This window comes from Solenopsis invicta, chromosome 16 (genome assembly GCF_016802725.1).
Source record: "Solenopsis invicta isolate M01_SB chromosome 16, UNIL_Sinv_3.0, whole genome shotgun sequence".
Classification (NCBI taxonomy): Eukaryota; Metazoa; Arthropoda; class Insecta; order Hymenoptera; family Formicidae; genus Solenopsis; species Solenopsis invicta.
This window is the reverse complement of record NC_052679.1, coordinates 17,265,044-17,280,533: the sequence shown is the minus strand read 5'-3', so window position 1 is coordinate 17,280,533 and position 15,490 is coordinate 17,265,044. Positions and strand designations below refer to the sequence as shown.

Below are 15,490 nucleotides of genomic sequence, written 5' to 3'. Positions count from 1 at the left end.
CGGCAATCCGTGTTAACCGTGGGCACGCGGTTGCTTGTGTCGAGAAAGGGAAGTCAAATGGAAATTGCATTAAGGCATCGCCTCTGCGATCGCGACGCGGACGCAGACATCGATCGAGGAGGGTGCGGGAAGATATACAGATATTCATTGAACGAGCGTCAAATTGATTGCCCCCAACCATCGCGATATACATATATGCGATAAATTTGTGCTTGCCCACGTAGTCGCGTCTCCTCCGACGCGACGGTACGAGTGTCGTGTCATTATTCAAGGCTAATGAAAGAGCATATTCGGAACACGCGCATATTCGGAGTATAGTTTTTATTATTGCTGTGTGTGTCTAATATAAATGTACAACTCGTCATACATATGATTTTGCTTACGTAACTAAATAATATAATGTAATATAATATATATATATATAATGTAATGCAATATGTGTGACGTAGTTTTTATATAATATACCATATAATATACATATATATAACATACGTATGTATGTATACATATATGTATATATATATGCGTCTATATAACTCTATAATAATTATCGCGCAAATCACTCGGCTTAACAATTATCGTTAATTACAATTTTATATTTATGGCGATGCGCTTTCGTGTGTCCATTTTGTGGTTGTTCTCCTTTCGATACCGTCACGATCAAAATTGATGCAGATATACCGTTCCATTTGTACTGAATTATATAAGTAATGATTGCAGCAGAAACCTTTTTATCAACTCGATTAAACTAGCGTAGATGTTCGGCAATACGTAAACGCAATTAACTGCAAAATGTGTATTTATCTTTAAATGGAGAGATCGCGAGTTGAGAGGGCCGAGTGATCTGACAGCGATATTTTCTCACCATCTTGCTGCCGGCAGAAGCTGATAGAACTCGCAACGATTGAAGAGTTATTATCCAGCATTCCCTTCGCGATATAGTAAAACCTTAAACGCTAAGAAATCACCTATGAATCGTTACGGTGTGAACGGTCCGAGAGGTTACGTGTATCCTGTCAGTGCGCGTCTGTGAACTGTGTGTGTATGTATGTGTGTGTGTGTGTGCATAGCTCTTTTTTCTCGGTGTGATACGTTTCTCTATCCCTACGGAGTTTTAGAGCAACATGAGATTCGAAACGAGATTCGAAATACGAGAGCTTCTTTTTCTGAAGAAAAAGAAAAAAAAGAGGAAGATGCTCTGGCAATTACCAGCCAATTTCAGATAACCCCGTAATTTCTGGCACTTGTCAAAATATCTTTCACCTGAAACGGGCTCTCGCCTCGAAATTTCGATCAATTATAAACATTAATTAAAAAAAATTCCACGTGTACAGATATTCTGTATACAGTTTAAATTTGCTGGCTGCAGCTGCAATGGAATAATGTAGCGCTCGTATCGCAAAATATTTTGTTGAATGAAGCCGTGGTGAAAATTCAATTCGTAGTTTTAAGAATAATAGTTGAGAGGCGGTCCGCGGGTGTGATAGTGATCGATCTGGTGCTACATTAGTTTATAAAAATATAGACGAGGCTTAAGCAAGACGTATCGGCGTTAAATAGATTCTCGATCAGCGCGGCTAATGAGTTGAATTTGAACGACTTAAAGTCTCTTGATGTAATCCAGCGACGCGTACCTGACGTAATCCTCCTCGCCGAGGCGCCTAATCGCGCGAGGTTCGCGCGATTCCGCGATCGGAGTATTAATCGTCGTCGAGAAGGGCGATTATCGATCCTACGCTAATTATACTAAGTCGATGCGGGCCGGCGCTCTGTCAACGATTAATCTCGCACCGCAGCCGCCGACGGCTACCTCAATGCACACCTCCAACAATAACAATCGACGTTTAGATCGGCCAACGTTCGAGACGGGAAATAGATTAGCTTTAACGGTTATCCTAGAGACTCTTGTTGATCTAACTTTAGATAAATCGTCTGCCTCTAAATTGCGAGAACAGATAGTTCGTTCCCGCAACGCGAACGTCCAGAAGACGCAGAGATGAGACCCGAGAGACGCAGTCCTCCTTCGTTATTCGAATAGCGAATTGGATTATTCATTATTCGTTATATATACGCGAATAAAAATATTTAATATTCGTTTGCGCGCGACGAACAATGACTACTCGCGTTACTCCGCTATTCGCCTTGAGGACTCTATTATTTTGGATATTTTTCGGCCGTCTCCGTCTGCCTATTAATTTTTAAATTTCACGTCTTTCGGATGTTCGCGTTGCCAGGGTGCGATCGTTAAATCCTTCCTCTTGCGAACAGACAACAGATTATGCACTACTCGTGATCGCCCTCGCTGCTTACCCGCTAATACGAATCTCGCTACTTTTTAGGAATTTTTTTTTTTTTTTAGTTTCTTGTCTATCTGCTCGTGATCCATTACGTTGATGTATGTACCGAGTGACGCGAGAGGAACAGGAACGAGGTTTCTTCGTTTCCGAAACAGAAGAACTGATCCTCGTAAATGACATTTTGAATATCATCAATTTCGATGGGAGGGTGTGAATCAAGAGAAACGGGACAATCCAGGTGTTCGGTTAAAAATTACAAGTGATTCTTTGATATTCGATTAATTAAATAACTTTGGCCAATATAAAAATTGGGATAAGACGAGGACAGGGTCGCGTCCCTTCGCGCCACCCGGTGTAGACGTAGATTATCCGCGCTTTAATTACAATTTTATAAGGCTACTTAAAGCGGTTACATAATAATCGACAACTCCGCTTGCTCGCGTTCGCCTAATCGATCGTAACTACTATATGTATACTCGGTGAGATGCACAGTAGTTCATAATAGTAATGGTAATTAGTAGCAATAGTAGTAATAATAATAGTAGTAATAGTAGTAACATCATTATTGTTATCCTCACTGTTCCTCTGTTAAACGTTATCTGTATGTAGGTTATCCACATTATTTGTTTGTTCGATCCTCTTCTCTTCTTTTATTTCCTTTCCCTCTTTTTGTGTGTCTTACGGCTAGGAAGTGTCTGCCGAGCGACAGAAGCAACATTTTTGTTCGCGTTGTTCGCTGCCGCTGGCTCCGTTGCTACATCAGCTCTCCTAAGTGCTCGGTCTTTACGGTAACGTCGATGTCGTTGACAACGATTATGGTCCAATGTATCGATACCGATTTTCGCGCGGAGAACGTCGCCACGTCGCGTCGTTTCCTCGCGCTCGAACTTGTCGGTGCTCTCTCCCGGCGCAAATCGGTAAGATGCTAAACGTCCGTCCCAAGTCGTCTTAAAGAAACAGGATATGTCAGGACGTTGTATTCCCTTGCGTGAATTGACTCGATCAAGTTGAAATTTGGATTGAGATGACTCAGTTGCGCATGTGACTCTCTTCTCTCTCTCTCTCTCTCTCTCTCTCTCTCTCTCTCTCTCTCTCTCTTTCTCTCTCCACTATATTGATTTTGTCGTAAAGACAATGGACGAAATTTACTTGTGAACTGTTTCTTGTGGAAAGAAGCGTTTGATGTTCGTTAAATATGCAAAAAAGTTATTTCTCTAATTCTTTCAAAATATATTACAAACGTTCAATGCTGTACAAGGAAAAAGAATTAACTTCTGACATATGCTCGTTTTATTGAATGAAAGAGCTTAATGCGTTTTCTCTGTAGATAACACATTTGGTATCTGATTTATTTGTAGCAATAACTTATTTTATTTTTTTTTTTACGTCTCTCGAGAGACTGGCGTCTCTTCCTTGTACTTCCGAGAAATATCTTTTATGTGCATGAGATTTGCAAAATGTGTTCGCACGAACGATGCAGACGAGCTTGAATTTCTTATTGTGCGTGTTCTCTTTTTTTTCTGATGTAATAAAATTCATCATTCAAACGATAATCGGCTTTGCGGGGAATAAAAGGCAAAAAAATGCGATCGCGAAAGGTCAAACTGTTTCTATTACCGTAGCGAATTTTTCTTCATAATGGACGACGCGGGGCTTCATATTGATACGATCGCAATACAATCGATAACACCGCCGCAGCAACAAAAAGGATCATGAGGATTTCACTATTTTAAAAGAATTCCCATGAAAAAGCAATGTTCCTGAACGATATTGGCATGCTGACACCTTCGTGCATCAATAACTCATTAAAGCGCGCACTGGCAACATTAGTTGTCTCGGCTCTTTTCGTAACGCCACTTTTAGCTTTATTCTTCAAACATTCAAGAAATTTTTAAAAAATGTACTATGAGGCGAATTATGAACTTAGCTTGTTAGAAACTCTTTAATATAAATATGATTGATCTCTTCCCTCTTTTATCGGATTATTTTTTTATCTATTTGGAATCGTTTCACCGGCATATTTAAAATTTTTCAAATCTTTTTCCGAGCTGATCGTTATTTAATCGACAATTTCAAGTTTGCGAAGTCTCAGAGAGTTAACTTTAACGCTTTAACGGGTTAATAACAATTGCAAGACGGGCATTCTCCGTGCGACGCGACTTAGAAAAGTGTGATGTAATAAAAAGGCGCATGAGACACACCGAAATATTTATAAAGCTCCAACACATCGCGCGACGTTTGTACGAAATATTGATATATCGGCTCTTGCACTCTTCGATCGTCGCTTTTTCGGCCCGCCAATCCACCAGTCGTCCCGACGTTATTAAACTCGCATGTACGAGGCCGGAGCAACGGTGGATGGACGGAAGAAGCGACGGAAGAAGCGTCGATAAAACGCCCAACGAAAAATGGGGCGCCGAAACTTTTTGAATAAATTCAATCCGCCGTCGAAGGCCGACAGAATGCCGTCCCTCGACAAAAAGCTGACCGGCGAAAGCTCAAAGGAGAAAAAAATCATGATGCCGAGAACGATACACAAGGATACCTTGTAATACGCCTTTTTTTTGTTCGGATTTTTTTCTCTTTCAGAAGGTAGATTTCGTCCGCGCGTATGCTATTTTTTTTATGAAGAAAACATTTTTAAAATTGCGCATTTTTAACGTTCTTAATATATTTCTTTCAAATTAAGGTGACGAGAGTTTCAAAGATAAATCCAACGTGATATCATTCTCTCGTTTGAGAGTCCCTTTTTCAAACACGATTTTGTGAATTATAAACCGATTAGTTCGTGGTAGCTGCGGAAAAATTACACTGCGGCAAAACAAAAAAAAAAATTAAAGTCTGGTAAAGCGGAGAAAAAGCTGATCACGCGTTCCGCGAGGAAAGTCTCGCGCAAACGTGCGTCTGCAAAGTCGTATCGCACGAAAGCTACCGTGAAAGCGGATAAGCGCGGCACGATGATGATGATGGCGACTATTTTCTCGGCTCTTTGTCGTCCTCAAATCGCGTGTTGCACGAGTGTTAAATATCTCTACCGTCCCGATTACTTCATTGTCGCGTGCGAAGCACATATCTACGGAACCTTCCGGGCATTGGGCCAGATATAGTTTGAAAAATTCCGCACACGATCCTCTTGTTGCCATTTGGACAATCAAAGAAAATTCACAACGAGCTTGTCACTGATAATGATTTTGAGTGAAATGTCGCCTCATCTGCCGTAGTAGAGATCTCAATTCGAAGCGGGACTTGCCAAACGAAGTTTCAATCAAATCCGATCGAGAGAACTTAGCAGATCGAGGGCAGTCGATCCGTGAAAGTATGCGGAAGCGTGCGAATTTAATAGAGCGAGCGAAGGGGGAAGTTGGCGCGATAACGCATCGGATTTAACGAGCCGATTTCTCCGCGTCACTTAACTCGGCCGAGTTTAGCAAGTGCATTCAGCCTTCGCTGAATTGAGTCGGCCGTGATTGCACAACGTGGATACGTCACGGCAAGTGGAAGGCGACGGTAGCGGTGTTAGACGCGACATTTAATCAAAGTAAATGCTCACGAGTAACTGTGAGATACAAACATTTCTAATGTGTGCATCACACGTAAACTTTTTACAATTTTTTAAGCATCGTCCGTAAGATTTACCCGCAAACTAGAATCTTTGTAAACGGAATAGTTATACCCTTCGATGTTGGATTTATCTTTCGGTATTCCGACAAAAGAAAGAAAACCTAAAAAAAAAAAAGAAATGACGCATCTGAAAGATGTGTTAGGAGAATCTTAAAGATTGATCGTTTGAAATATATTGTACTTTACGAGATCATTTTAAGAAATATTTCCTCAGCACGTTTACTGATAAATCGATGAATCTATCGGTTGATGAAGCAACAGAAATAACGTACATCAGTGCTAATTTCCACACAGTGACCTGTCGTGCAGTTGATAAAGTGAATGGAATTTTTTCAAGGAGCATTATTCCCTGGCATGCAACGTTCGCTGATTATCGCGAGTTTCAACTTCATTTCGGTTAAGCGCGTCCGGAGAAACCGATATAAAAAAAGCAGAAAGCACGTTGATCGTCACGAAAAGGAGGATATGTTCGATTACAAACGTTAACATGAGGTTTCATTCAGCTTTCTGACAAAAGGATTGAAGGACCAAAGGACGACTATTGACGTCTCTGCGGCGATATCCGCACGTAGAAAGCCCCGAGCGTTCGGTGCGAACGTCTGAAATGCAAGGTGCAACGTTCCCCTCCCACCTTCCACCCAGTGCAAGTTTTTGTGATTGAAGTTTTGTGAAGGATGCAGTTCCGTGTGACGCCCGCGGCGCGGGCTCGTCGTCTTGCAGGACGACACGTATTAGCCACGAAGGCTTCGGCACACCATGAGGACCGCCAGCGAGATCGCTAGGACGAAGTACGTGCTGCTCGACGCTGTCAACGACAGGCCGGAATTGCAGCCATCCTGCTGACAGCAATACGTTTTCGTGCTCCAGTGCTCTGAAACAGCCAATTTGTCATTCAGAAAGTTTTATCTGGCTACCAAAGATATTCCCTCACGCGTCCAAATCTTATAATGAACATTTTTTTTATTTCGATATTTGCCTTGTGTTACACTTGGCTACAATCGCGTAAAAAAAAGAGTGATCCTGTCATCGTAACTCGAAGATAAAAGTGCTTTTAATAATGTACGATATTTTCATAACGTATTACATAACGTACGATAAATCTCGTGGAACAATAATAATCCTTAAGAGAATCATGGACTCGGAATTTTCCCAGCTGGTTTTAATATCGAGAAACAAAAAGAGGGAGAAAGAAAAACAGCAAAGCGTGCCGTCGGGCAGAGATTAATCGTGGCGCTTCCGTTTCGCGATATGACGAAAAAAGGGGAGGGAGGAGATATCAGGGAGGACGCTGTCGAAGGACGAGTGGCGGAGAAGTACGACGAGCGAGAAAAGGAAAAGTATGAGGCCTTCATCCGCAGCGGGATAATAAAACGTCACGCGGCCCGATAACACAGCCACTCGCCACTTCGTCCATGGGCATGGGGCTATAAGCGCGTGCGATTCGTTCTCCATCCTCTCGGCAGGTCCTCTCTCTCTCTCTCTCTCTCTCTCTCTCTCTCTCTCTCTCTCTCTCTCTCTCTCGTGCGACGGATAAGGCGGATAGAAAAAGAGCGCGGATGATGTGTGCGATGCGGGCCACACGCCACGACGAAATCCGAAATCGATGACGCAACTCGGTTGATTCTCGTCCGAAAGAGAGAGAGAGAGAGAGAGAGAGAGAGAGAGAGAGAGAGAGAGGTTCTACGTAGCTTGCATCCGACGCCATGTCCCGGATGTCGCCATCCAACACAGTTGCGGCGTTACTCCACCGCCTTTCGGATAACAAATGTTGGCCCGAAGCAACCGATAACACGCGGTTTCACAAATTTTTTAGGAGCCGCCGTTTTATCCACTGTAAATTTCGTCGATGGGGCCGGGTGACTACGGAATACCGACCGACCGGCATGCCCCATCGGGCGACCGAGCGGTGCCAAGGAATTTATGAGCGGGCGCATGGATTTAGTGCCGCAGATACCGCGCGAAAAACATGCGGAGCGACTTTGCGAAAATGGATCGTAACGTTTTCTTTTTTTTTTTTTACGACTACGGAATATGGTCCGTATGCGATGCGGCGATGCATCGTCGCCGTGCACTCACCTTTCTCCGTGCAGTGGGGCACGCAGTCTCGCACCGTCGATCCTTCGCTGACGTATTTCTGAAAAAAAAAACAAACGAGAAACATCGTTAGATCGACGTGAAATTCTATGGTTGAGCGCGGGTAATATGTAACAACGGAAAAGCGACGGGTAATGATAAATGTCATCGTGCAATTTGCGGCTTTTCTCTCGCGCGACCCGCCAGCGTGGGACGGCGAATATTTTATCCGTGGCGAAATGATACGCGCGTCCACGCGCACACGGCCAATAAATCTGCGCGAGTTATCGAGTGAGAATCAGGGCGAACGATTCATCTGTCAATATTGTTTTGCGCGATCCCATCAGCGACTCCCCGTAGTCACGCGCTAGCGTGGGGGGGGGGGAGAAGGGGGGGAGGGAAAAAAGGACGTGCCGCGCACAATTCGAAATTTTTTTTTAAAAGGAGTGAAATATGATGCTCGCGCGTCGACGCCCAACGGGAGAGGAAACGGCCGGTAGTACGATTGCATGTTATACCATAAATGCGCGAAATGTATCGCAGGGTGGTTCTTCGAGCGATTTCGCGCAGCACCCGATCGTGAAACCAGATTTCGAAAATTCCTGCGCGCTCCGATGCGGAATATTCTGATTTCTGCACCGCGCGTTGCGACACAGCGACCACCACATGCGAGGCGGAGATGCAGGACGATCAGGAACGACAAGTACGCGCGGCTGTGATCCTTCAGCAGGTTCTGATTGGTCAAACGGGAAGTCCCTCGAAGCGGAGCACGTCATGTAGCGCGGGATGATCGATACTCGACGATTATAACGCCCCGAGGACGTACATATTAAACTCTCCGATTCTGTTTCTTCTCCCCTCTCTCTCTCTCTCTCACACACATACACTTATACACGCACATACAGTCCGCAACAAAAAATAGCACACCCAATGTTTTTGTTAATGATTATTTTATAAATTACGAAAATATAATTTCACGTATATATAGGTATTGTATGTCAGGTTTTACAACATATGTACGAAAATTATAACACAGTATTTATTTTATCGGTAAAAGCAAAAGAATCCTTAAAAATGGCTGCGACAAATAGCACAGTATTTTAAGTAATCAAAATCTGTTGATATTTACCAAGAAAAATCGATATTTAATATTTCGTAGAACCTCCAGGCTTTTGTATAATTGAAATCATTCGCTTAGGAGGTGACTTTAAAGTTTTTTAATTTGTTTTTGATTAATTTTTTCCCATTCTAATAAGATATATATTTTTTTATTTCTTATGATTTTCATCTACTCGTATATATTGTAGAAGTTAACATGCAATATCTATGTATACGTGAGATTACATTTTTGTAATTTATAAAATAATAATAAACAAGAACATTGGGTGTGCTACTTTTTGGTCGCGGACTGTATATCTGCCCGCCTTCTATTAAACTCTCTTTGCAGATTAAGAATTTCGCATTGACGATACTCGTTATTGAAGCTGCCTGGCGCGACCGTCAAAATAGCGGTGAGAAACGAAAACATTGATTATCCGATACGCTTCTTTCCAAAGCTTTCAGTATTCCTTTATCTTCCGTTCGTTCCTCTGAACGCGCATCCACAAAATCGGTCGGCATTTCTCGCTTTATTACGTTATACGCTCGGGGAATGCACGACGAAGCGAGATTGAAAAAAACTCGCCGATTACAATTTCACTTTGTGAACGATCTTTCGGAGAGCGTGTGTTGTACGTGTGTTCACTTATTTGTGTAAAATGTAGATTTTTAGCGCCACGGAAAATCTGACGCTGGTTAATCTGGCGCAAATTCTTGTAAACTAAATCCAACGAACGAATCTGTAATGAAGTCGTTCGTAGAGAAAATTCCGCGAAGAAATTTACGAAGCTGTGCCTCGAAATAACGACCTTCTTTGTTTTGCAATCTCCGACAACGCGACGAGTAGTAAGTAAATCCGGGAACGAAATATTTTTGAGATAACAAAATAAAAAGAAATGAATATCCTCGCATAATTGCGGTTGAAATAGGCGACATCATGAATCGTAATGATGAAATAATGAGCGGTGTTTACACAAGGACCGTACGAAGGACGGGGGTGAGAGCCGCGGTAATAAATGTTAAAATCACGAAACTGTGTTTAGTCACGAGCGTTTAATTGCGGCAATTTTCAAGCAGGGATGAGCAGAAAATCATTTCGCACATTCGTCCCGTCGCGAGCGAACTCGCATGGCTGGAAAGCTCGCTCGTTGATCGATGTTTATCACGCAAATTCCGCTCCTGAAGCGAAAGACCCCTCGTCGAAAAGACCCGTAGTCAACGCGTAGAATTAATTTAGCTTTTAACCAGTCTGTCTCCCATAAGAAATGCATGTATTATTCCCGAGGGACGGATTTACCCCTAAGCTTCATCTGACGATTCCTTGCCCTTAGCCGGGATTACCACCGGGATGCATAATTAAACGGGACATACGATTAACGAGGAGAATCTTATTTTAACACGAAAGATTACGTTCACACTCCGTTTGACACGTTTAAGAGTTCGCGACAGCCCCGAGAAATTTTAATGGCGTCAAAACGGTGACGATGAAATGGATGAATGGCTTGCATCGCAATCGATTTTTTTCTATTTTTTCCCTCAACTACATATTTACGTATAAGCTAATATAAACATGTTCTTTAAATAGAGTTTTCCTCACATTATACCTCGTTCAGTAACACCTTCATGGCTTACCAAGTGAAATTTACGGAATAAGTTGGTCTCTACGTCGGAAGAATCTTCATTTCTTCCCTCGTGAATATTTAATCTGGAGATGCAAGCGGAGAGGAAAAAAGACGAGAAAGGAAGAAAGAGAGAGAGAGAGAGAGAGAGAGAGAGAGAGAGAAGCGAAAAAAATGCTAAACGACGGAAGTAGGCGGCGTTAAGTCGAGACGAAATGTTGGTCTTCAAAAAGAAAAAATTTGCAAAGTATTTCGCAAGATTCTGTCGGTTTTTTTCTTCCTCTACGCAATTGCATGGAGGTACATACACTCGGTGGCGAAACACAACCGGATTGACTGCGCGATATAAATTTTTACTGCGTTTTTATATCTTTACGCGATAAGCTTTATCGAGCCGCGAGTTTACACTTTACAGCACAGATTGCAACCTCCCGCGGCAAAATGCTCGTTACGGGAGATATCTGTCGCAACTTCCGATTCTGAAAAATGAAAGTTATCGGTTGATTTTCTTTGTTCGTTAACAATAATAGCATATCTTTTGTTCGAGAGATGCGAAGAGCAGGAATAAATTAAATCTATAAGCCACAAGTTCCTCTTTAAAATCATTCGCTTTAAAATATCTTCATAAAAAGCGCTTTTACGGATTTAATCCGTCTTTGCTATCCGGATCCTTTATTTTGTATCAAGCTTGAGAGCGGAGACTAAGAACGAGAGATAGAAGGAACGAATAAAAAAATTCATGTTGAGTATTCATCAATATACCAGCATTATCAGCATTATTATTCGGCATAAAAAATAGATCAATACAGACAAGACAACAATGTGTTGCATCGAGCGTGTGACTGTTGACGCCTAACTATCCGTACTCTCGTACATTTGAAACGACGCAATCCTTAAGTCTCGAGTAAAAACGCAGGTATCGATACCCGAGAGCCCCGGAACGTTGCCTATCACTATTCCTTATCTCTTCCTGCCGGCTTCAAGTCGCAGCTTTAAGTGCTTCTCCGGCTTGAAAGGCGATCGCGCCCGCTTCGCCTCCGCGTCGACGGCCGCTACTTGGCACCGGAAATTGAGAATCGGCAATCGCATCGACGGCCCGCCAGAGAACGGAGAGGATGTAGCTGGAAAAGTTCGCCCCGGAGCATCCGGTGCGCGAGAGGGGTGAACGAGAATTGTTTTCCTGCTTATCTCTCGCGCTCACCTCGCGAACGAGCACCCTACCAACGTAATACCGACGCGTCGTTTGACGAAATGGAGAAATTCAATGAGAACGGGAATCGAATTTCTTGAAAGCACTCTGAACCACAGTTCGCATTGAATTTTCGTTTAAGAGAAAATTGCCAGATGAAAAAGGCAGGGTTATATAACGAATTAAGATTATACGTGTAACAAATTTTTCGTATATCTTTCTTCACCAGCTTCTCGCGAGTTTCAGATATTCAGTAAGACTTAGGAATAACAGATTAGGTGTAAGGAACACACGCCGAAGAAGCGCGGATTATTTTTTGACTAGATTTTGACATTTTTAATATCTCTAAAGTAAAGCTCTTTTTTTTTCATTAAAACTGCATGGCCCAAGGCTATTTTTAAAATTGGGATAGACATTTCAAGAAAAGGAACCGTATTATAATATATTTTTCTCGGAAGAGATGAGGGAAAAGAATTGAGTTTAAATTTATTGTAAAATAAATACAAAACTGAATTGAGACTAGAACACTGTTACATGAAAAACCGTAGTTAATTTTAAATTCTTATTTAAAGCTAATAAATTTTGAACGCGTTTTTCTCGAAAAAGCTCATTTTTTTCGCATGTGGCTTCGTAACGTCAAAGGCGCTCATTGCTATTCGACAATGAGTGCCTTTGACGGTCGGAGTGAATCGACGATGCTGACGTCTCTCAAGTATCCGCGTAATTCCTACGAATTTCGCTCATCCTGAAAGTGCGGAGTAACCGAATAACGGGCGAGGCTAACGACACGCGACAAGAGTGCGAACTACTTCGCGCGGGGTAAGTGCGAGCTGTTGGAAATTTACTTATGGGATAAGGCGATAAGTAGCGGCGCATTTGTGTCTTGGGTAACGAGCTGAGTGCTCGCCGGGGCGAATTTATCGGCTTCATCGATCCGAGCCATCATGCATCAGGTGACTTTCTTGCCGCGCGCGCTATCGTCACTGTTTAGCGAAATAAACGATAGAACGTTCCTTTTTTTCCACGACATAATTAAATTTACATTATTTACGACGGTGTTTACTCGGTGCTTTAATTAGCCTCGCATCATCGATCCGGGTTTTTTTTTAAGCGCGCCGTCAATATTTGCGAACCAATAAACGCGAAGTTATAGGTTTAATTATTCATTATTTTCGAGCAACATGCATTAACATGTCCAGAATAACAAATCAGATTTACACAACGAATTGTTTAAATCTTTCTACTTTTAAGTCTTTACATACCTGTAAATGTACGCGTTACATATGCATAAGTTTACACATTTTGAAAATATCCCCTCCTCCTATTACGCGGCAGCAAAATTAATTTTACATTTCGGGGATTATTCTCGCAAAATGATATTTACTTTTGACACATTCGCAATTAGTATATCTTCCATCCTATATCAAATTCCCTTCCTTGATGATATTTGCGACAACATTCTGTTTCAATGCTTGTTAATCAGTATCAAAAGCAAACAGACGCATCCGTAACGCGAGAGACTCGACCTACTTTCGGAACTATTCGTTAGAAAATCATCGCTCCGCCTAATGACGCGACCATAACGATGCAACCACATTGTTGCGTTATATTGCCACGGATATTGCGTTCTTTCACCCGGGTTAGCGTCGGGGATTACGTGGCATAACTCCCAAATAATAAATTATATTCAGTTACGCGCGTTATATATGACACTTCGGGAGAATGATGATGCCGCCAGCCACAAACGGAGTACTTCCTTTTGCGGGCATGCCAAAGCGATAAAGGTGGTTTATCATCGCCGTTGTTATTAGTATCGTCGCCATCACGACGACGCGACATAAACGGCGAGTTACGGCAGCTGTAACGATCCAAAATTACCGTGTAAACGATCGGATTCTCCGAGCGGATTTATGCGAGGGATGCACGCGTGGAGTAATGAAAGAAAAATAAATCGACTAATAACGGACTACCATTAACTCTTTTAATTTCGCGCAAATCTCGAGGCGTAACGAAGATACGCATTTTTTTTTCATTTTTGACTTTGACGAGATGAATGAAAGAATATTTTTCTTTTAACGTGTGTACGCATAAAAAGCATACTAACTGTTTCATGCAGTTAATTTTCTCCTCCAAGTCATCACTAACGATTAAAAGCATTGGGTCTTGAATTATCAAGTAACGAGGACTAATGAAACACCGTGTCTCGCGAGTCAGATATAATAATTGGGAATGGAGGAGCAGAGAAATCGAGAATAGAATTATCTAGCGTGAAAGACGTAATAGGAGTTTAAGACAGCTTGGCAGACAGCTAGACGACGACGGGAGTTCATGATGTTCAATGCTTAAGCAGTTTAGTTGTGCTGAAACCTTCATATGTTGTACGACATAATACGGCATAATACGGCGTATTCAACAAATCCCTCGTACTTGTCAGTTATGTGAATCGGCATGTTAATAACGGTATTAGGATACATTTCGGGTAAAATTATCGAGGTGAATTGATTGGCATAATTCCGCGTGAATATCCAATTGTCGAAGACAGCAAGAAAATGTGTAATAATGCGAATAGAGATATTTAAAAGGAATGATATAAAGTATGTACATATATCACAGTGGGCGTGCCTTTTAGTAGCCTCGGATCGAAGCAGCCGTTGTTTTCGGATTTCATAAAAAGCGCTGCGATTGTGAAGTGGAAACGCGATCGTAAAGAAAGTCGAATAAACCCGGGGGAAAAACCCGGTAAATGGGTGTTGCGTTGGAAACAGCGCTCTAAGTAAGAAGAGAAGCGCCGTTTTATCTGACATGCAAAGAAATGCGGGAGAGAAGGCTTGAGAGAGAGAGAGAGAGAGAGACAGAAAGAAAGAGATGGATAAGAGTATACAGCTTGTCGCGGCAGACTTCCAATTTTCTCTGACATGACGTCGCGAGCAGCACATAATGTGCCACTAATAAATAAAAGTATAATCTCGCAGACATAAAAGCGCGTCGTTGAATTCCCGAGTTCCTTCCCCATTCATTATTTATTCAATGATTAAATGCACTCGCGGATTTATAGTTTCCATAAAATTTATATTAAATCGATAAATCTGCATTGTTCAATTAGAGACAATTTGGGAGACATCGTCATCAGTCCCTTGTGAAATTTCAACGCGGCCGCTTCCGGCTAATTTTGAAAGAACGAAAAATCGCGAGGCGCGTCGCTCATCACGCTTTTATATATCTCATAAATCGCGAATGCGTGTAGCGTATTCTATCCATATTCTCCACCGGCCGCGCACCGCCCATCGGCTATCAGCGGAGATATCGCCTGCGAACGGGCACGCGCGCAGCGTTAACGACGCGAATAACTAACTGGCGAGAAAAAAAAAGGCGGGTAAATAAAATCAATCGGCGACCCGTTGGGTAGCGAGACGGCAATCGAACCCCGTTCGGGCGGTACGGCGCGGTGAAAACGCGTGCGGCGATATCAATCTGGCGCAAGCTGGTCGATCCTTTTTTACGCGCCGCTTTCTATTTTTTTTTTATATATTTTTTTTCCCACCGCGACGGACGATAGTGTGCGACCACGTCGGAAATGCACGCAGCTCGACGAG

At 42.4% G+C, this 15,490-nt stretch overlaps 1 protein-coding gene across 2 annotated transcripts in view; it reads right to left on the bottom strand.

Moving 5' to 3' along the window:
- Positions 1-306: 306 nt before the first annotated feature.
- The window catches only part of LOC105203073, a 78,500-nt gene continuing 63,316 nt past the window's right edge, over positions 307-15,490 (bottom strand). For both annotated transcript variants that reach the window (XM_011171827.3, XM_039459169.1), the window contains exons 3-4: positions 7,995-8,052; positions 307-6,789 (exon numbers count right to left, since the gene is read on the bottom strand). In XM_011171827.3, the coding sequence (XP_011170129.1) occupies positions 6,650-6,789; positions 7,995-8,052 (198 nt within the window). In that variant the 3' untranslated portion in view covers positions 307-6,649. The remainder of the gene's footprint in view (positions 6,790-7,994; positions 8,053-15,490) is intronic.